The sequence below is a fragment of the Dendropsophus ebraccatus genome, chromosome 11, assembly GCF_027789765.1.
Source record: "Dendropsophus ebraccatus isolate aDenEbr1 chromosome 11, aDenEbr1.pat, whole genome shotgun sequence".
NCBI classification, from domain to species: domain Eukaryota; kingdom Metazoa; phylum Chordata; class Amphibia; order Anura; family Hylidae; genus Dendropsophus; species Dendropsophus ebraccatus.
In genome coordinates, this window is record NC_091464.1 from 63,166,581 (window position 1) to 63,189,498 (window position 22,918).

The 22,918-nt window shown below is 42.9% G+C and overlaps 1 protein-coding gene across 7 annotated transcripts in view; it reads right to left on the reverse strand.

The window, feature by feature from the left end:
* Positions 1 to 22,918, reverse strand: part of ITSN1 (intersectin 1) — a 68,338-nt gene that overhangs the window by 18,988 nt on the left and 26,432 nt on the right. For 4 of the 7 annotated variants that reach the window (XM_069945586.1, XM_069945589.1, XM_069945591.1 and 1 more), the window contains 22 exons: positions 18,438 to 18,534; positions 18,207 to 18,307; positions 17,829 to 17,892; positions 16,229 to 16,366; positions 15,698 to 15,810; positions 14,848 to 15,110; positions 14,535 to 14,684; positions 14,310 to 14,450; positions 13,699 to 13,786; positions 11,585 to 11,724; positions 10,654 to 10,781; positions 8,281 to 8,504; positions 7,775 to 7,893; positions 6,996 to 7,234; positions 6,682 to 6,841; positions 5,223 to 5,428; positions 4,184 to 4,266; positions 3,754 to 3,920; positions 2,841 to 2,886; positions 1,452 to 1,573; positions 1,150 to 1,267; positions 318 to 509 (listed from right to left, as the gene is read on the reverse strand). In XM_069945586.1, the coding sequence (XP_069801687.1) occupies positions 318 to 509; positions 1,150 to 1,267; positions 1,452 to 1,573; positions 2,841 to 2,886; positions 3,754 to 3,920; positions 4,184 to 4,266; positions 5,223 to 5,428; positions 6,682 to 6,841; positions 6,996 to 7,234; positions 7,775 to 7,893; positions 8,281 to 8,504; positions 10,654 to 10,781; positions 11,585 to 11,724; positions 13,699 to 13,786; positions 14,310 to 14,450; positions 14,535 to 14,684; positions 14,848 to 15,110; positions 15,698 to 15,810; positions 16,229 to 16,366; positions 17,829 to 17,892; positions 18,207 to 18,307; positions 18,438 to 18,534 (3,099 nt within the window). The remainder of the gene's footprint in view (positions 1 to 317; positions 510 to 1,149; positions 1,268 to 1,451; positions 1,574 to 2,840; positions 2,887 to 3,753; positions 3,921 to 4,183; positions 4,267 to 5,222; positions 5,429 to 6,681; positions 6,842 to 6,995; positions 7,235 to 7,774; positions 7,894 to 8,280; positions 8,505 to 10,653; positions 10,782 to 11,584; positions 11,725 to 13,698; positions 13,787 to 14,309; positions 14,451 to 14,534; positions 14,685 to 14,847; positions 15,111 to 15,697; positions 15,811 to 16,228; positions 16,367 to 17,828; positions 17,893 to 18,206; positions 18,308 to 18,437; positions 18,535 to 22,918) is intronic. The other 3 variants (XM_069945587.1, XM_069945590.1, XM_069945588.1) reach the window with 2 other exon arrangements.

Genomic DNA, 22,918 nt, shown 5'->3' on the forward strand with positions numbered 1-22,918 from the left:
TGGACATTTACTACTTACAGTCAGCTACTGAGGCCTGCAGTAGTCCCAAGAATAATCACACAATGAAACATGTAAAGCAGGGGATCGGACCAATGAATGGGGAAGGAGTGGGTGGGGGGCATTTAGATAGGTTTGCAGTACCACAAATCCCTGAAATTTGCTTTGTGTAAAATCTTTAAAAGAGATGGATATAAGGCAGCAGTAGGCAAAGCTTTGATTTCTGCAAAGAGCCGCAGAATCACAGCAATGCTGCATGTCGTTTACAAGACAAGAGGCAAGATCTATAGAAGAGGCCCACAACCCAAATATCTACTTACATTGTTGGCTGGGGTCCATGTCTGTGGTCAGCTTGACATAGTTGGAAGGGAAGAGTCCCACTTGGCCGTTAAGTTCTCCTTTCCACCAGTCCGGATCCTCTTTGTTTAGCACGTTAATGACTTGACCTTTGGAGAAAGCCAGCTCATCGTCATTCTGTGCGATGTAATCGTACATCCCGATGACCTGGCATGCTGGAAAATCAACAAAGGAAAATCAATCCACAAGTGCAAGTCAAGAGAGACAAAGCACAGCTACTGCCCCGCCCCCGAGGAACCAAAATTTGTATAAAAATGCTGAAAAAAAAAGAAATAGATGTTAGTGTATCTGTTGCTTAAAAAAAAAAAAAAAAAAAAAAAAAAAAAAAAAAAAAAACAACTTTTCACAAAGTCCTAGAGACGTGTCAAAAGTTGTGACTGATCAAAGTCTGAGTGTTCAGACCCCAACCAAATGCTACAACGATTCTTTCCCTGCTGCAGTCTGTCTCATGGCTCAGCACAGCGAAGGGTGAGGGGATGAAAACTCAGACCACGACAGATCAAAACTGTCTCTTAGGGTATAAACCCACACCGTATATGCAGCGTATTTACTACTGCTATACGCAGCAAATACGCAACAAATACGCAGCAGATTAGATCTAAATAACTGAACATAGCATCAAATCTTCACCATCACAGCTGCTGCGTATTTGCTGCATATACGGTGTGTGGGTTTATACCCTTAACACATGTCAAAAGTTTTTAAAGTGACAGTACCAAATTAAAGAAGGGGGCTCAATGACAATTAAGCTCCATGGATCACTTCATAAAGATATTGCCCAAAACCTATACTCACTAGGTGGTAACACTGCTGGCTTAGGCGGTTCCGTCGGTGTACTCTTATTTGTACCAGGGCTCAGAAGTTTAACATAGTTAGCAGGGAACCATCCTATCTGCCTCTTCTTTCCACGGGCCTACGGATAGAAGACAAGAGATACCAAGAGCTATTTATATACAATCACATACTTAGGGTTCTCTCTGACACCCACTGAACCCCCCCCCCTCCCCATCTATAAACCCTATGACCTCCAAAAACAGACCCACTACTTCAACCTAAAACTTTGGCAGGAAAAGTCTCAGATGATGTATAATGCTAACCTGCAGTTCTCCTTCCCACCAGCCTCCAGGATTCTTTTTCCTGATGAGAATCAGCTGACCAGGCGCCAATGTCAGCTGTTCGGGGCCAGTAGCCGTATAGGGAGCAATAACCTGGGCGATTTCTACACAAGAGAAGGAGAACATATCTTCTTTTGTATGTCACATTTCAAAAATATTCACAGAAAGCTAAAAGTTTCCTTGAAGTGATGACTACACTATATGACCATGAGACTGAAAACATATAAGACAGTTTGTGCCAAAACCTTAAGAGGATCCAACAGGAAAGAGAAGTACGAGTCCTCCCTTTATATTTTCCATTCCCATTGAATCCTCTTCTGGTTTTGGCGCAAAAACTGCAATGAAAGTTTTCCAAGAATCTGTTGTGTGTGTTTCTTGCCTAACTCTACAGTGGACAGACGTTCTCTAATAGCTCCACTGAGCCCCTATAAAGCAATGCTGCTTGTCAGCAGCTTCTCTTATATCTTAGATCCCAGTATTAGACCCTGAATTAATGTTATAGTAGCTCAGTGGTCAATTCTAGATACATTATAGGGGAACACTGGAGGAAAAAAATAGTTTTCAAATCATCAGATGTCAGAAAAATATACAGATTTTCAAATTACTTCTATTTAAAATACTGAAGTCTTCCAGTAATTATCAGCTGCTGTATGTCCTGCAGGAAGCGGTGTATTCTTTCCAGTCTGACACAGTGCTCTCTGCTGCCACCTCTGTCCATGTCAGGAACTGTTCCAAACAGTAGAAAATTCCCCCAGAAAACCTCTTCTGCTCCTGACAGTTCCTGACATAGAAAGAGGTGGCAGCAGAGAGCACTGAGTCAGACTAGAAAGAATACACCACTTCCTGTAGGACATACAGCAGCTGATAAGTACTGGAAGACTTGAGTATTTTAAAAAGAAGGTATTAACAAATCTGTAACAACATTCTGGCATGAGTTGATTTGAAAACATTTTTTTCCCTTCAAGTGGGAATTTACCAAGGCTTACATGCCAGCTTTAGTCATTTTTGTACCACCTCTACTCAAAAGGTGGGGTACATACCACAAGTAAACATGGCGAGAAAAACTGAAAAAAAAAAATCATCATGCATTGTGAGACAACATGGTAACAATTTTACATCATGTTCTTCTATTAAAGATCTGAGATGGGAATACCCCTTTACTTGTATGCCCACTGTTTCACTGTGCCAGTTACTGCCCATGCTGATACAACACAATGTATTTGGTGTAGTCAATGAACAGTCTGTCCAATCATTGGCTGGTACTGGGACTGCAGTCAGAGATAAGCCAAGCGTTCCAATGTAAAATTAATATTTTATACTCAGAATCTAATTGATTTATTTGACACCTTCCTACTGGATCTGGCGACGCACCTGGTTTCTTCCCAAGGCTTCCGGTTTTTCCTGCCGTTACCATTCCCTTGAAATAAAAAATAAAAAATAAACACATTAGGATAAAAACAAAAAAATACAAAAAACATAACAGATACCTTGGAGGTGCATGATACAGAAATCATCATAAGATAAGACATGAATAGTTGTCACATGTGGGGTAACATTACCAGTAAAATCAAACAGGCCTAGAGCCAAAACCAATGAATAGGAAAGGCAAAATAAGGGGGTCTCCGTTCTTGGGATCAATGGGGGTCCCAGTGGTGGGATCCCTACTGATCAGATACCTATCACCTATATACAGGTTAAAGGGATAACTTTAAATCTTTACAAATGAAAAATAAAGAAATAAAAATAAACTAAAGAAATAGCCGGAAAGTAAGCGGACATCTTCCAGTGGTATCACAAAACTATGGAGACTGCAGAAGGCATAAAGCTAAAGTTTCTAGTGCTGAAAAATATTTCCAGGTAAATCACACAGACACTTTGGGCCACATGTATCATCCTGCGAACGGATGATTTTCGGCGGAAAGTGACGATTTGCGTATTTTTTTTATACGCAAATGGCCGATTTGCGAATAAAATATTCGCAAATCGGCACTTTCCGCCGAGTACGCCAGGGGGGCGGAAAGGGGGCGTGTAGTGGGCGGAACGGAGGGCGCGGACTCAGAGTCCGCGCGATTTACCATCCGTTCCGCCCAAATATACTCCGAAAACCTACTCCATTCCTCAGCTGGCGTAGGTTTTCGGCGGTGCGCACCGGCGCGCACGGGATTTATGTAGAGGCAGTCCGCCTCTACATAAATCTCCGTAGCGCCGGAGCTGCGGGGGCATTTTTAAGTCCGGCGTAATAAATGCCCCCCTTTGTGCACAGAACGGTGAAAAGTATTTTTACCTCAGAATCTTTAAGTCTGACGTAGTTGGAAGGGAAGACACCGGTTTTATCGCCTACAGTGCCCGTCCACCAGTCGCCATCCTTCTTGATAACTACGATCATGTCACCTTGCTGGAAGGTCAGGTCCCCCTGTTCATTGCTCTCATACGTGTACATTGCAATGTATTCTGTAAACAAGGCATGGCGTTTCAGTCTTCTAATTGTCTGTCCCCATATCTGTAAAGTACTATATGCTATGTAGATGACTAAGTAACAGCTTCTCTTTAAAGGAGCCATGTTTATCAATGGCTGACAATCCAATAGGCTATCTAAAGATGAATGACAGCAGAGCCGGCACACTGGCGGTGCACACACAATAAATGTCTAGATCTAGTCTAGCTAGCCCATGTGACAACCCATGAAATTAGGATGAAATGAAACATGGCCTCACCTTCTCCTTGGATGGCAGGCTTAAATGCTGGTGAGGAGACTCTCTTTAAACTGGCCGGGCTTTCTGAGGAGGTTGAATCGATACTGAGGGTAAAAACAATAGAAACCGTATTAGGGATTGTATGACTAACATTGTTTAAAGGGAATCTGTCCGCTATAGTTCATGTTCCAAACTGCTGACACCATTACATAGCTGTTAGGATCAGGAAACACATGGTGCCTTTCATACATCTGTCTGTGCTTCCAGGATGCAGGTAAATGTTTTTATTCTCTGGTACAAGGAGTGAAGGAGCTGTTTCCAAGCCGCTGAATAGTTACAGACTACAATGTTACAACTTGCTGCATGGCAGGAGCTCGGAAAAGCCTCTTTGACTCTTCTTACTATATAATAAAAGCATTTTTCTACATCCTAGAATCACACACAGATATAAAAAGTAATGTGTCTTTCTGATCTAACATTGTCAGCAGTTGGGAATGTGAACGGCAGCTGACAGATTTCCTTTAAGTTACTTTATTAGACTCCATAGCTTCTAAGTTATATAGATATAAAGATGTGGACTCATTGTTCCTTATGCAGCTCTTAAACTTTGACACAGCGAGTTTCCCATGTGTCCACATGCTAAGATCCCACTCACTTCTAAAAGATAGGGAATAAAGTATAAAGTGCACTGAAAAGTTTTGTGCCCGCTTCTACCAGTATCCAATAAATGGGCACTGAGGGACATGTCAAAAGTTTAATGGGCCAGGGTCTGCTGAGACCCCGCCAATCAGGTGAACGGACTCTCCTGCAGAATCGCTGTCCAGGCAGTATAAGTCTCTGGGCTGCTGGACTGAGAGGACTGGCGGCAGCGGAGGTGCACCCAGCTACCATACTCATTCTCCTGATCAGTGGGGGTCTTGGCTGACACCAACCCCCCAACATAACGTTTGACGCGTCCCAGTGACATGTTAAAAGTGTTTCTAAATGACAGGCAATGCTTTAAATAAGGTTTTAAACCTGCTGCTATAGAAACTAATACTAATACTTCCATACACTTTACCTTGTCGACTTCCTAAGGGGACCTGAAATGAGCTTCACATAAGATTTGGGAAACCAGCCCTTGTGTCCCTGAACTTCACCAAACCACCACATGTCCTGCTGCTCAAGAACCGTGATGGTGTCATTCTTGTTGAAGTTTAGATGGTTATCCTTCTTGGCCCTCCAGGGATATAACGCCTGTGCTTGGAGTCCTTCCACCTTTTCACCCTTTAAAAAGAAGCACATGAATCCATGTGTAAAAAGAATGGCAAAGAAAGGCATAAGCCAGACTGTAGTAATGGAGTGTAATCCGACATCTGCTGACAATACTCATTGTATAAAAAGTTATAATAAGGCTGTTGGTACGGATTACAATAGTGCAAACAACTATAGAGTGGCAGGATCTGACCAGTGATATATATAGTAGCTTTGTGTAACAAGATTCAGTATCCTCGCTTCTTATGGGCTAAGAAGTCATGTGGGAGGTCTTATCAGTGACTGACAGATTGTCCTGGAAAACCATGTAAAGAGATGGCCAGCAATCACAGATTAGGACCACCCACTGGACTCCTAAGCAAAGATGTGTTGTGTGACCTGGATGGCTGCATAATGTAAGTCTGTGGGTTCATTCAGGTCAGATAGACACAGAATGGGGTGAGGGAGGAACATATAGCAGTGCAGACTTCTCCCAGCTTGTTCTTTTATACAGATGCGGCCTGAACACTCAAACTGACTAATCATACCTTTTGACATGTCTTTCTGACGGGAGATTTTTTTTTTAAATGAAAAAGATACTCTTTACAGTACTGTATACTTGGAAGTTTTGACAGATCTGAGACCCCCTCCAATCATAACTTCTCACATGGTACACTCTCATATAAAGGAATATGGGGGATTACAGGCAGTGCAATCTTAAGCTCAGGAACCCGTTCCATGAACCAAAGCAACACATTTTGCTCTGGTGGTCTCTCCATGTATTACTTAAAATATCCCCCTTTAGTGTGCTTTGTTGAAGAAATTACCAACTTCTGAGACTGTCTGAGACTCAGCCGACTAACATGGTGGCATTTATATTACAAAGCTTGTCTGTGATGAGACAATCCCTTTAAAGATAAATGTGTGTGGAGCTTTCCCACTTTATAACAAGTTAAAGGTGGTTCCTAACTTCATAAACTCTTTCTACAAACAGCAAATCATCATATAAAACAAAGTTATACCCGCGATATTTAACTAACCTAAAATGACTAGTACACCAATAGTTTTATACCACTGTAAATGGTATAAAAACAAACATTATGGTGTCAATAAACCCCTTCAAACATTGCCCCTTGCAGAAGACATATCTGTCTATAAAGCAAAGGTCTATCCGGGAAGAAATTATTTCTCCTTCTGCTAAGGCTTTAAAGATTTCTTTCTATCCAGTTGAGGAAAAAGATGTTCAGGGATGTTTCCATGGCAAAAAGATTCAAGATCCAACCTACCTGACCCAAAACCGGGGAGGGAGAAGAGCCCGTTACGGTAGCTGGAGTGAAAGCTGAGCGTTGCCGGATCTGGCCAGCACTCGGCACAGTTAGAGAGGGCTGGGTTGCCCACGTGTCCCAGTTATCGGTCTCGGCCTTCTCATTATTATTAGTTGGCCACCTGACAAATACACAACATGGGAAATCAGCACAATAGAGAGTGAAAGCCTTCATGATATAACCACAATATCAATCTGGGTACCCCAAATGTCATAGAAAAGACTGACAGACATTTGCAGAATATGTAAATACTATCTGGCATCTACAGCACTTACGTGGAGCTGAAATCAGCCCAGTTGTTGGCATTCGTAGAGGAATCGGTAAAAGCTGCTGATGTGGCTGTGGACGGTGTCAAGTGGACAGTGGTTTTGGCTGTAGTGTCTGCTACTTGTTTTATTGTACTTGGAAACTCGCTTTCTGGCAGTCGCTCGGCATAGTTGGCAGGGAACCAGCCCGTTTTCCCTTTTAGTTCACCCCCTAGCCATCCTGGTTCTCCAGTCTGGCTCTCATCAACCTAGAGTAGAGAGAGACAGTCATGGGGCTATTTGCTGTGCAGATATTAAACGTTCCTGACAAGAGATTATCACAGTAACAGACTAGCAATGGACAATTTGATAGTCCTGTCCCTAAGCCTTTTTCGGATCAGGAGGTGGCAAAACCTTTTTTCTTCAGTCCTGGTGATCATGTGATGACCAGGTATCTGTAGGTGCAGCAGCAGTACAGCAACTGTTAGGAAGCTGCATTCTCTTTGTAACGGCAACTAATCTGTCAGCCCCAAATACAAAGGGAATCAGCAAGGGGGAAAAAAAAAAAAAAAACATTCATGTCATGTTAAAATGCCCCCAAAAGATCCCTTATGGCACCTTATGAAAAAGCAAAAAATCAATAAAACATTAAAAAAAAAAACCCACAAAAAAAAAATATAAAAGATATAGCCCCACCCCCGAGGAGCCAAAACTATAAATTACTTATAGAAGAATTACCCTGATGGAAAGGGGAACATAAACAACAAATATGGTCACTAACTGGAGAATGTGATTATTGTACAGCTTACCATGATAATATCCCCGGGCTGGATAGTGATTTCATCATGACTTCTTGCATCAAAAGGATACAGTGCTCGGTAATACACAACCTTCACATCCCCCTGAGAGATTGTTAGTGGCGCTTTCTCTGAAGGAAGAAAAAAAATATATATCAAGTTGGGTTGTAATACAGGAGTGATCCAATGCCCAATTTCCTGCTGTCGCTTAGAAAGGAGAGCAGATAGACAGCAGAGGTAGCATGAAGTGTTTGCACATGATTCCCATGCAGACATGAGACAAGAGGCACTCTACAGAGTTATAGGATTATAGGGAGTAACAGTTTTTTTTTAAAACCATTCCTATTGCACAGCTGCTCAGATTCCTAATCTTACATTGATGCTATATATCGGATATAGCTAGATCCAGTAGTTTGATATAACTATTAAGACAACAGCAAACTTTACAGGCAGACAGCACTGCACAAAGCAAAGACCTCTCACACAATGCAGCATCGCAGCCAAGCCCCAGCACACACCTGTACCTGTCCAGGGGACCTGTCCTCCAGGCTTCATCGGCTCAGGCGGCTGCTGGAAAAATTTGCTGGATTTTTCCTGAATCTCTAATCTCCGCTCTTCCTCCATCCTCTTTATAGACTCCTCTCTCTTCAACTTCTCCTCATCTTGGAGGATTTTATGCCGTATCGGCTCTTCTTCCTGCTTCACCCGGTCCTGCCATTGCTTCTCCTGCTCTTGTGCCTTCCTGATGAATATGTTAAAGCCAAAAGTAGTGAATACACAAGCAAAGGGTTAAGAGAATCTATTCTACAGTGCATAAAAAACAGTATGCCAGCATAGACCATCACTGTCCAGTTCAAGTATTACAGTCATGTAAAAACGTTTGACAGGTCACACTATTTCCAGCCAAGGTTAGACAATGACATTAGACCTTAAAACTTCAGGAAACCCTATCTGGATTACTTATCAGGAAATCTTGAAAGATTTCCTGACCCATAGGATTCTATTGGGCACGGACACCCATCAGGATTTTTCCTAAAGGGTGTCTGTGCCGGAAAATAGGCCCGAAAATTATAGGACATGTCCTATAATTGTCCTGAATCCCGTCACAGATCCTTTATAGAACACTATAGAGGCATGCAGAATTTCGGAGAGCTCTGGATGTGCATCCGGAAATTGCCTGAAATTCCGGATGCATTGCTTGGAAGCCTGGGCAAGTTCCAGTCCCGGGCAAGTGCCGGTAGGTGCTGATGTTGGCCCTTAAACTGTACGCACGTCTAATCAGGATCGCATACAGTTAAATGTGGCGACGTGTTTGACAGGGTCGGGAGCAACTAGTTCCTGTCCCTGCCAATCACTATTCTAGTCAGAGGCGGCATTATGCCTCTGCCAACAAGAGGCCGCTTTCTCCCTCCCAGCAATAAGCCCCACGAATGACGTCGCTCGTGTATTCGCAAGAAGGAGAAGCAGGACGAGGGCACCACTGGAGCCTGTAGCAGGGGAGTATGCTGTTGTTGTTCAGTTTTCACGTCAGGCTTCGTCATCAGTAAAAATCCTGACCGTAAAAACGTCCACGGAGGTGTGAAGAGAGCCTAATCTCACACTAAAAAAGTAAATAATGCATTGGGTATAAGGTTGCGCTCTTGAAACACAACAGTACATGTTCAGAAATGAATTGAATCTAGTCACTAGTACGCTACATTCTGTGCACTGAACTGAACCGAACCACCTTGGTATATGTCAGCATACCCTTCTGCTAAAAAAGGCTGATAAATACACAGAAGCATAGGGCACCAAAAATACTGTGCAGCTAACTTTTTCCAGCCTTGAATTGGATAAGGGCTATCAAGCTGTAATGGGAATAACCCTTTAAAGGGGCTTCTAGGGTTATACAAACATGACTGCTTTCTTCCAGAAACAGTGCCACACCTGATCATGGGTTGTGTCTGGTACTGCAGCTTAGTTCATCTGAAGTTAAAAGGCCAGAGCTGCAATCATACACACATCCTGTAGATGGTGCAGTGCCACTTATGGCAAGGATTGTGAAGTTACCAAGCAAACTCTTGACTCCTCCATTAATCCATATTTCTCACCAGCTTAGGTGAGCTCACGAAAGGAGACACTTTTTTTTCCTTCCAACATTACTGTAAAGTGCTCGGTGTAGACTATATGTCACAGAACAGGCACCAAGTATGGAAACTGATAGAGAAAGTCAAACTCTGTGCTTGTGCATAGACAATGAATGGGGCAGTGGTACACACTTGATTCACTACTCAGGTCCCAATCCTCAAGACTGGGGGGGTCCCAGCAGTGGGACCCCCAATAATCTAACACTTTTCCCCTATAATGTGGATAGTGTGTTAAAATGGGTTATCCAAGAGTACAAAAACACAACTACTGTCTTGGGGGAAAAAAATGCCACCCCTGTGTGGTATTACAATCCAGCTCCATACATGTCAATGGAAATGAGCTGCAAATCAAGAGTAGAGCTGTTTCTGGAAGGAAGCTGCCATGTTTTTCTAAACTGGAAAACAACCCCCTTGTTGTTCTGTGCAGCTCATTTTGAGATATCCTCCTGAACAACATGGACATTAAGTAGCCCTCTCCATTTTGTGCGTGAGCTCAGTAGTCCTGGATATTGATGAGCACCAGCTCCCTCTGCCCACCGACCCAATTGACAGTTGTCTGCCTATATTGTCTATATATACACTGTGTATAGGCTGACAGCTGTAATCAGCAGCCGCAGGGCTGGGAAGTGGTGCATGAATAACGCTCTCCTGCATATTAGGAGAATGGCTGAAAAGAATTATGTAGGTAATACACGATCTGTTCAGCATTTCTGTCCCTAGTGACAAATTCCCTTTTACTTCGAATAGCAGTTTAACTCAGTTTACCTGAGAGCCTCCTCCTTCTGCTTCTCCAGCTCAAACATCTTCCGTTCCTGCTCCTTCTGCCTCATCTTCTCGGCCTCCATATCCTTCTGCTTTTCCAGCTGCTGTTTGCTGTGCATCTCCCGCAGCTCCTGGAAGACACATTTACTTCTTTACTAAAGCTGAAAGTTTTGGTAACAACTAGAAAAATAAGATCACAAGTCACAAACTAACAGTGAGCAAATGGAGATCTACATGTATTGGGAAGATTAGATGGGGGCTGGATCTCCGGATGTAAAACCTCATATAATACTGTATAGTCGAAATAAAGGGAATGTTCCCACAGGTAGATAGTCTAGCTGCAGCCGGGCATGTGCGCCAAAACAGATGCCATCTTCCCACTGTATTCTCTGGGGAGGAGAATACTAATCAGATCAAGATTTGGAACGGCTCGTGCGGTGTCTGACATTATGGGTAGGTGCAATAGCTTCTAAAATGTTATAATGGCCATTTGGTCTGTGCAGCCTATGTGTTTATTGGAACTGAGGCAGTATTAGAGCATTGGGAGATTCAAAGCACCCTATATATTTTTATATTCCCATATAAAAAGATTGTTGTGGTTAATATACTTCACTGCAGACACCCGTTTTATATTTGATTTTACTGTGGTTATACTTTTTAACTTCATTTAGTATTGGAAAAAAGTTTTTATATGTATTGGTACCTATTATATATAATAAAAATTACTTGTATTTTCATGAACTAAGCCCATTTTCTCCTTTTATTGTATTCAATCTTAGTTAGGGTAGTTTCAAATGATAGAGGTGGTGGTGTAGGTTGGTACTACAACCCATATTTTTTAGATAATTTTATTTCACATCTATCACAAACCAGTGTGTGTAATAGACAATGGCCATGAGCAGAGAGATCGGAGATGTAACACCACAGCCATTACCTTTAGCTGGTTATTAAAGACATCAATCTCCTGAAGTTTCACCCGGGTTTCTCTCTCCACTTCGTCCAGCTGGTCTCGGAGCTGCTGACGACCAAGTTCCTTGGCTTCCAAAGCTCTCTTAAGTGTAAGGAGGGAGTCTCCTGAGGACAAGCGAGAACACTTCTATTGAATACAACCCTATCACAATTCATGTATCTGTCCTGTATGGGAACCAAAAATATTGTTACAAACACAGTGGTGCTTGGATTATGAGCATAATTCATTTTGGGACTGTACTTGTATCCAAATCCACTCTTAAACCAAAGCAAATTTTACCATAAGAAATCATTCAAATGCAGAGAATTGGTTCCACACTGCAAAAATAAGGATTTTTTTTATTCTGAATAACATAAAAATTAAAACAAACTAAAACTAAACAACTAAATATGTCATACTATAAGTTACTGTACAGTAATGGAGAGGATGGGAAACACAAGGGCGGACAGAGACTACAGGGAGCCTGAAGGAATGAGCAGGACAGATGTGGGATTTGGTATGAAGTGGATCTGCTATGATTTGGAAGATGAGGGAGACTTCCTGGGTCAGAGTACAGAGCTGTAGACCCCACTATGCAGACCATGCCCCTCCCCCCCTCCCCCTCCCACCCAGTACAGGGAGCTCTTAAACCAAAGCAATGCTCTTAAACCAAGTTACAATTTTGAAAAACTGTGAGCTCTTAAACCAAAACGCTCTTAATCCAAGTTACTCTTAAACCAAGTTACCACTGTATACGGGTTCAGTATATGTGAACAATTATGGTGGTCTGGGTAGTTCTGCACATGCTGTACAATATCGCTGATAAAGAGCCAAGGTAACAAACCAGCACTCACTGTGAATGGTTAAAAGGGGTTGTTTGCTTTCCACAATACCAAACCATATATAGCAGAGATGGGGAACCTGCTGCTCTATAAGAGTTGCAAAACTACAATTCCTATCATGCCCAGATAACCAAAGCTTAGCTTTGGCTGTCCAGGCATGATGGGAATTGTAGTTTTGCCACAGCTGGAGGGCAGAGGGTTCCCCATACCTGATATACAGGATTAGGAAGAACAGTAAACTGACCCCTAATTTTGGATATAGAGCTATTCTAGTCAGGCATGCTTCCCCACTTTACTAAATGTCTATGGAGTTGCTGAAGGTAGCCGAGCATTGACTATCTCCAGCAGCTCCATGGACAACAAATAGAGAGGCAATGTGCATGTACAAGTGATTCAATTGCTAAGAGAGGCAATGTGCATGTACAAGTGATTCAATTGCTAGACTATCTCTAGAACGTCATCTTACAGGATCAAAACAAAATGTGCACAAAATAATAACAGAGGCCAGGTAGCTACATTTGGGTAAATAGCATCTATAATACATTTATTGTATGCACAACATGATTTCCTAGTGTAACTATGAAAGCATACAAACACACCATTAGTTCTACGGTAAAAGAGACTATCAGCAGGTTCAGTAGAACCTGTCGGTAGAACCATTAGTTCTACGGTTAAAGAGACTCTGTCAGCAGGTTTAGGGTGCCCTATCTATGGGTAACAAACTAGTGAAAGAGAAACTGGACAGGATGATGTATCACTTACATTGCTCTGTACAGCTGATTTAGAGATTTTCCCCTGATAAACATGGACAATAAGTAGTCCTCTCTATTATGTGCATGTGCTCAGTAGTCCTGGATATTTATGCGCACAGCACACTCAGCCCACCAGCTGTTGGCAGTGGCCTATCTATGGCGTATAGCGATCCAGAGACCACTTTTGGTGGTTGCTACTTAAGTAATACATGCAGAGCACTTTATGGATTTGTTCATGAGCGTTATCTGTTGCACTTGCCACTTTACTTTAAAAATGTCCTTCTATGTAGGCTTGTGCTGCCGCGCAAAGTCTACTCTCCTACATATCAGGAGAACGGCTGAACAGAATGATTTAAGTAATACACCGATCTGTTCCGCATTTCAGTCACTAGTTTATAATACCCTCATTTAAAGGCAGCATAAACCGAGAGACAGGTTCCCTTCAAATGACTAGGAAGAAAAAGAAGGTATTTTGCACAATAAAGACCCTTAACAAAATACTCACTGTGCAAACTGTTTTGTTGAACCTGCTTTAGTTGATCATTAAGTAGCTGCTTCTCAGGAATCAACTTTCCAAGCAGCTGCTGAGACTCCTAGAAAGCAGAGAAGTATTGGTTATAATTTTACAATACATTCAGAAACTTACAATGCAAATGGGAAAAGTTAGTCTGCATGAGTGATGATTAGAGATGAGCAAAAAGGGTTTGGGTTTGAGTCCATCCGAACCCAATCATTCGGCATTTGATTAGCGCTGGCTGCTGAACTTGCATAAAGCTCTAAGGTTGTCTGGAAAACATGGATACAGCCAATGACTATATCCATGTTTCCCACATAGTCTTAGGGCTTTATCCAAGTTCAGCAGCCACCGCTAATCAAATGCCGAACGTTCGGGTTCGGATGGACTCGAACCCGAACCCGGTTTGCTCATCTCTAGTGATGGTATAATAACCAGTATGAGGTTCTAAGCTCGGAGGAAAGCCCGTGCCCCCTTATTTGGGTCCTGGGATGTTAATGCATTGCAGAAGGTGCCTATGCAGCGGTGGGTGAGGTGATTCAATTGACTCTTGCGGGTATTAGTACCCAATAGGTTATCTCACAGATGATTGTGTTACATACCTGAAGCTGCTGCTGGAGAAATGTTATTTCAGCAATCCTCAGCTCTCGAGACTTGTTCGTACTTTCTATCTCCTGCCGCTGTGTAGTGAGACGATATCTGATGTCTTGAAGTTTCCCTTCCAGCTGATGCTTTTTGTCATTCTGTAAGAAAGTGGAAGAATGCCTTGAAGATTTCCACCATTTGGTCATGAACAGATCATCCCCAGGTTCTATATTTTAACTTACTAAAGCTTCCAGCTCAAACTCAAGAGTCTTCTTCTTTGCTTTCAAGACAACAATATCCTCTTGTTCCTTGTTTCTTTGATTTAAGAGCTCCTGTCGCCGATTCCGCTCCCACTCTAGTTGCCGCTGACGTTCCAGTTCTCGCTTTGCAGCCTGATTATGAGACAAATGCAATATATAAATATTGCACTATGTTTAGCCTATATGAAACCACTTCCACTTCCTTTTCCCAGTTGTCAATGATGAACCATTATTATACTATTAATACAAGGAATATTACTTCTTACTATTACTCTGCAACCACCAGATACATTACCTCCCTCCGCTCGATTTCTTTCCTCCGCTCCTCTTCTCGTTGCCTCTCCAGCTCTCGCTGCTTCTCTAACTGTTTCTCCAGCTCTTGTTGCCGCTTTCGCTCTTGCTCCTGGCGCTCTCGCTCCTTCCTCTCCTGCTCGGCCCTTTCCAGCTGGGCCAATCTCTCCTGTTCTTTGCGTTGCTGCTCCAGCAAAGCCTGCCTCCTCTTCTCTAACTCGAGGTTCCCACGCTCAAAGTTCTCCCTCTTCTTATCTTCAAAAGTTACTGGGAGAATAAACAAGTGCCATCATGGATGCTCAACAGCTATTTGCAACATATTCTTCTAGTAATTGAAGCAGAATCTTCACACTGGCCTTGGGTTACACACCGGTCATATACTTTGCTCTTATGTGTATCCAACCTCTCTGAAGTGGCTGACTATATATGTATATATGTGGCTAACTATATATGTATATGGCGGGTACCGAATGCTTCCCCGACAGATGATATCAGGGAAAAATGTCTTTACATGCTGAATTTCATCACCTAGTTCTTTTTCTTTCAAGAGAGATAAGCCATTGCCAAAAGAGTATGACAACAGCTTAGTACCCTGCTCTCAGTGGGAACATATGAACCAAGTGTGCATGGGAAAATGGGAGGAATATCTGACAGCTAAACAGGCCAGCAATTACAATGCAACTACTCCAGTGACACCCAAGGCCCCTTGCATACATATAGAAGAGCAAGGAATTTCTCTTTGGATCATTCTATACCTATTGTACAGTTTAAAAAAATAGCACACACTCCTATCTATCTATCTCCTATCCATCTATCTATTCACACACACACACACACATATTGCAAAATGTTACCTGGTAGTTTCTTGTCAGCTGCCTGTGGCTCCTCCTCTGCTGGTTCTTCAGGTAGACGTTGATCCACAGACACAGAGCTCATCATAGATATGCCGCTACCAGAACGAACTCTTCTGTGAAATAACCCAACGGCATCTCAGTTATTACAAATCCTGAGCAACAATATGGCAGTGAAACACTGTGCATGTGTATTGACTGCATAGCCTCTGTAGTAATATACATTGGATCCCATAAGGGCTGAGTATACACTGTGGACCCCATGAAAGTTAATGGGTTCTGCCTGGCTCTGATCATGTTCGTTGGTGCATGCAGAACCTCTGATGCATTTACTGAAGCCATATACTCTATAATATATCTTACAACCTATGCATTAAAGTGTCCATAGGCGATGTGAATGCGAGCGATTTGTTTGTGAGCATTCAATTACACTTTCCAAACAAAGCCCACCAGTGTCCATACAGACAGGGAAAATATATGTGATGCAATGTGGCAGATGCATACGACTTCTGCTATAAACCATGTGTTCTTCACCTAAAAGATGGAGGGATGTAATCAGGAGGCAGAACGGGAGGCAGCGGCTGTCCGGACATAGCAAGGTCTATTAAGTGCATAGCCAGGATAAATTCTTCTGCTGTTAACTTCCCATCTTGATCAATATCAGAAAGACTCCTGTAATAAGAAGAAAATACACCAGAATATAACAAACAGATGAAGGGCTGCACTCCACTGGCTGCAATTGTACATGATTACAAGCAGCTCCTTACCAATAGCCTGTGAAGACCCTGAGGATTAGGGGACTGTGTCTGACAGCACAAGAATCTATGGCCTCTTTTTTAAAGGGGTTCGCCACTTTGGACAATCTTTATTTGTTAGACGTGGCCTTTGACCACCAGTGATCAGTATTTCTGGGGAAACCTGAAAGTGTTCAGTTTTCCCCACAGCACCAGATGAAATGAAGGTGTCTATTCACATCAATGTGTTGTCTGTAATGCAGGACAGGTCCTCCGACGTCTTACATGGCCTGTTCACCAATGTAAATGAGCACCAATCTGCTAGATAGGCACTCGTTTACTACATCTATTACACGACTGCATGCAAGGGCTGCATGTAAATATATATATATATATATATATATAGTCAGCATATATTACATATATATATATATATATATATATATATATATAGTCAGCAATGTCCTGCCGCCCTTGCCTTAGTATAAAATAATGAAGTTTATACATCCTGTCCCTAGTGCCTCTGCCTATTGCCTGCAGCCACAAGAAACGACGGCGGGGAGAAGCTAGGAAGACATCAGGGAGCGTGGAGAGGTATGTATTATTTTCGTGTACATTCATCAGCTGTCGGTTACGCATCACTATTACACGTAATGATGCGCAGCCGATCGGCAGCTGACTGTTTCTGGGCAAGACCAAAAGACATGATTAGCCAAGGATCGTGATTCAGCAGTATATTGTTCCATATAACAGGGTCCTTAGAGACACTCTTTCAAAGTTGCCTAAAAAAGGATATAAATATGCTTATGGCACAAAGTGAGGATATGCCTTCTTATTCCCTCCCTGTGAACAGCACTGTGCTCTAAGGGCCCTATTCCACGGGCCGATCAATAATTTAAATGAGCGCCGATTTGCTAGATCGGTGCTTGTTTACTGGGCCTATTGCACGGCCCGATGAACGTTTAGCGAGGGCTGCAGGGACATAGATACCAATGTCCTTGCAGCATACATTACTTAGCAGGGCTTCTCCTCCACTCCGTCTTCATCCCAGTTCGGCTCGCAGCATCAACTTCGGAGCGGCCTGACTGAGCTGTCAGATCGCTCAGACATCAGCTGTTCGTTCCCTCTATTCCACTGAGCGATAATCGGACGATTATCGTTCCATGGAATAGGCCCCTAAGACTAGGAAGTAGCCAATATGATTCATTCAGATGATTGGTTAAAGTTCAGACAGCCAGAGCTTGGACCAGGAAGCCATGGATGTAGATTTTAGCAATACATGGTCACCTCTCCCCCCCTTTAAGAACTTCCAGCTGTTTGTCCACATTGCACAAACACAAAAGAAACATCACAACTGTACATAAATCTGGCACACCAGAGCCAAGTCATTTCCCGCTTACCATATTGTAGCTAGCTGGGCTTGTGGTAAACTAGATTGCATAAGTATAGTTCTCGCTTGTGGACCTGAAACGAAAAAAGCAGCATGAAATACATTATTCATGGGTATAAACAGAAATCAATGCTTTACAAACAAGAGAACAGGGTCTTTACAAGATCAGAATAGTTTATCTGGAGGTTTATCCACAAGTAGGAAAACAAACAGCACCACCGGTGTCCCCAGGTTATTTATGGTATTGCAACTTGGCTCCATTCAGTTCAATGGAAGTGAGCAGCAATACCACACATAGGGGGATATTTATTAAGACCTATGTACTCGCATGCCAGTCTTAAACACTGTTTCACATGTCATATACAGGAAAAGTCATGTATAAAGTTACCTGTTAGATGGCCGCTCATAGTTTTATCATGGCTGTTGAACAACTGTCTATACTTTAGCCTTGAAGACTGCGGTACGGCCCATTCTGCCACCGGAGGGGTCCTGCAGTGGGAAAAATAGCAAAATATTAATAGGAAAAGGAAGATATTATAAATTGTGACAGACATTGAATGAAATATATATAGTTTCGTGACTTACAGTATATCCAGCACACAGTCACATGACTACTTACACAGCCACATCAAAGGACTGGGCTTTCTGCAGGGTCTTAGTGTTCATTTGGGCGCCGGCACCAGAACGGCCGAATGACGAACTCTTTGGCAATGTGGCTGCAAGGGCACAGATCCAAGAATGAGTCTCGTGTGTTATTTAAGGAGGGTCACAGTTTCCATACATCAATGCTACCAGAGGAAAACAACTTCACACACCGGGCATAGGCAATAACATATCCAAAGCGTGAGAAGTAACAAAGAAAACAGCAAAAAAACCAACAGCAAAAACCAGAGAGCTCAGAAAAGTAACTGGCGCTCCAGCTGTTGCAAAACTACAACTCCCATCATGCCCTTGGATTTATTAAAGTGGTAATTAGGCAAAACTGAAGGTTTTCACACTGGGATACAATTTTTTTTTTTTTTTTTTTTAAAAACCTGCACCCACCTACCATATTCATTCTAAAAGGTGCCCGATCCTCACGGCTCACCCCTTGAAACAAGGGAGTGGCCACTCAGCCAATCACTGTCTGCAGTGGTAACCCGCCTCCACCACTGATTGGCTGAGCATCCACTTCCTTGTACTGAGAAGAGGAGGAGAGCAGGAAGTGGAAAGCAGCAGGGACCAGGTACCAATAGAGTGACAAAGGATTGGGCAGGTGACTATAGACATTATGGGGGGAGATTTATCAAACATGGTGTAAAGTGAAGCTGGCTCAGTTGCCCCTAGCAACCAATCAGATTCCACCTTTCATTTTCCAAAGTGTCTGTGAGGACGGAAAGGTGGAATCTGGTTGCTAGGGACAACTGAGCCAGTTTCACTTTACACCACGTTTGATAAATCTCCCCCTATATCTTAGGTCACTTGGCAGGAGGAGGAGGGTGAAGGTGCCACGTGACTCTGGCAGCCGCTTATCTCTATGAGAACAAAAGGATCGGGGAATTGAAATCCAACATGCCCCATCCTCTCTCTCTCTCGACTCTACTGCTGGGGAAGAGCTGGGAGGCCCTCCATACACATTACTTGATGAACGTCTCTCAACAATATCAGTGGGTTTGGATGACACATATCTAATGTGATCTTATCCAGAGAAGATATAAAGAGATATGGAACTCACCAATTGATATCTTCGTTAAAAGATGTACTTTATTTCTTCCACATGGAATAACAGACAGACACAAACACAGTGAGAGGACGCAATCAGAGCTAACAGCTGTTAGTGCTGATTGCGTCCTCTCACTGTGTTTGTATCTGTCTGTTATGTGGAAGAAAGAAAGTACATCTTTTAACGAAGACATCAATTGGTGAGTGCCATATTTCTTTATATCTTCTCTGGATAAGATTGCTACAGTCTATTTTATCATATAGAGCACCAGCGATGTCATTCAGATTTAGGCATCTTATAAGCCTGTGTTCCAAGTGTCTGTAAATCACAACCGTAGTGCAGAGTCTCCTTATCTACCCTGCTTGTTTGACATATCTAATGTGTATGACCACAATGGAAACCCACAGAAAAGAACTTAGCACAACCCCATATTATGTGGTCTCCTATTTATCTCACTTCCCCAGCAGGATAGCGGTTACACGCATCCTCACCTGATGACAACATTTAACAGGCAGCAGGGGTTGCCACTTTAATATACTACTAGTTCTAAAAAAAAAAAAAAAAAAAAAATTACAAGGGGAGGTCTGTGATTTGGCAGTTCTGCCAAAAATCCTCTACTTATGACAAAACTATACAATATTCAAAATGTCATAATTGACCATTGGCGGCAGAAGCTGAAGAAAGCTTTTACATAATGGGTTTCATATGTGCAGTGCCAACAAGCTCTCCATCACAGGACGCCAGAATTAAAAGAATAAAGAGGAGTATGGGCAGAGGAGAGCATGGGCCGGGCCATGACACCATGTCCAGAATAAGGCTGTCACTACTACACAGTTACAAAGGGGGTGGATACAGGGAACGGGGGATATACAAGGAGGGGATAGATACAGGGAACGGGGGGATATACAAGGAGGGGATAGATACAGGGAACGGGGATATACAAGGAGGGGATAGATACAGGGAAGGGGGATATAAAAAGAAGTTCAACCAAGAAGGGGATGGATACTGGGAACGGGGATATACAAGAAGGGGATAGATACAGGGTAGGGGGATATACAAGGAGGGGATGGATACAGGGAAGGGGGATATACAAGGAGGGGATGGATACAGGGAAGGGGGATATACAAGGAGGGGATGGATGCAGGGAAGGGGGATATACAAGGAGGGGATGGATACAGGGAAGGGGGATATACAAGAAGGGGATGGATGCAGGGAAGGGGGATATACAAGGAGGGGATGGATGCAGGGAAGGGGGATATACAAGGAGGGGATGGATGCAGGGAAGGGGGATATACAAGGAGGGGATGGATGCAGGGAAGGGGGATATACAAGGAGGGGATGGATGCAGGGAAGGGGGATATACAAGGAGGGGATGGATACAGGGAAGGGGGGGGGGTGATAGGTTCTATACATATAAATTTATATTATTTTGGTCTAAGAACTTGTCTAGGCCTGTTTTGAAGCCCTCTACCGTTTCTGCTGTGACCAGATCCTGTGGTAGACTGTTCCATGGTAAAGAAGGCTTGTCGCCTCCGGAGATTGAACCTTTTTTCCCCAGGCGGAGGCAGTGCCCCCTTGTCTTTACCTGGAACATCTTTTCCCCATATATTTTTTTTAGGGGCCATTTATATATTTAAATAAATTAATCATATCTCCCCTTAAACGTCTCTTCTCCAGACTTAACAAATGTAATACTTTTAATCTCTCCTCATAACTAAGATGCTCCATTCCCCTTATTAGATTAGTTGCCCGTCTTTGTACCCTCTTCTACGAGGAGATAATGACTATTTATACTAATCCTATGTACCCAATAGATATAAAGCAGTTAATGCTGCCATTGTATTCCCCTTGTATTTCCCACAAAATGACAATTCTCCTTAATCTTTTCTTACAATTCTGTGTGCCGTCCTAAAATTATCTGGCCAAAAATTACAACTGGGTGTTACCAGTTTGTCTATACATAATGACATTGTCCAATCAGAGCTGACTGTGTGTGGACACACCATAACCAGGCGGAATAACAACACCCAGTTGTAAATTTATGCATACATATCTAGAATGAGTAACAGTAAGGAGGAGGAATGTGACTGTTCACTAAAACAGAGCGGTCAGGAAAGATGATAGATCTTTTTAAAGAGGTTAAAGGATTCTCTACAGACACTGAAACAGCAGGAGCTGCTTAAGGCATTAGCTCGGACAGGAGAAGTCTGAATTGGCTATTAGATGTAGCAGACATCAGAATCAGAGGAAAAATTATTGATGATAGTATCTGGAGGTTGTGTCTGGTATTACAGCAAAGACTAATTGAAGAGTGAATGCTGCAATAGCAGAAGTGTTGTGTGGGGGGGACAGTAGTAACGTAATATACTGTGTATTAGTTCAAGATTCATGCAACAAAAACTAAAATTAGATGACAACAAAAAATAGAAATGTTTTATAGACACGTACAGGATCTGTGGCAGGTTTACTGTATCCCCTTACTATTTGTGGTTCTCTGTAGCATCCACAAGCCTAGATGCTGAACATTCTATATATACCTGTATACAACTTGTCTTCTTTCTGCTCTAAAATCCCTTAGTTTCATCAGTGGACAGTGTCACCTAGGCGGAGCTTCATAATAGTTGGGCCCTCCCCCAGCCAGGAGCAGGGACCCAACAGCTGTGTAGCCCCACCTAGTTGACACTGTTAACTGATGAAATAAAGAGAGATTAAGGAGGGGGTGACAGTATCACTTTAAGGGCCTGTTATACATTCCCAGAAACGTTCCTTCGGCCGATAATTAGCGCCTATAATAGGTGACAGGGATCAGCCAGTAAGAAGCGGAAAAATGGCTGCTCGTCAGCTGATCGTATCTTTTGTCGTAACACTATCGACCGCAGATCTTCCTGGGTAAAGAGAAGACATGCAGCAGATAGTCATGTATTTAAATGGCCGTACAATGGCCCAGCTGCGTGATTTATCATGCCCTGTAAAGGCACTGCAAATGAGCGCTGATCTCACTGATTGGTGACCATTTGCTGCCACAGGCGGCTGAATAGGTTGGCATCTAGAAGGATCCTTACCTTATGCTGTAGCTATAGGATTGAACACAGCATCACATCTGCTGCAGATCCTGTGGCTACACTCCCACAGATCAGATCTGATGATGTGGACTTATATAAATATATGAAATCGGCAGCAGATTTCGCACGTGGGAACATACTCTAAGCCTGACTCCACCCAGTATCCCCTTCTTCTCTTCCATACTCACAGCGCTCCTCTGCAGGATGATATATGGGAGCTGTTTGCTGGGAGATCTGGTTTAGCTGTCCCTGTCTATGACCTGGTGAAAACACGGTGCCATAATGTACATAGACAGCATAGAGAGTGGCTCCTACTCTGGTGAATCTTGTGTGACT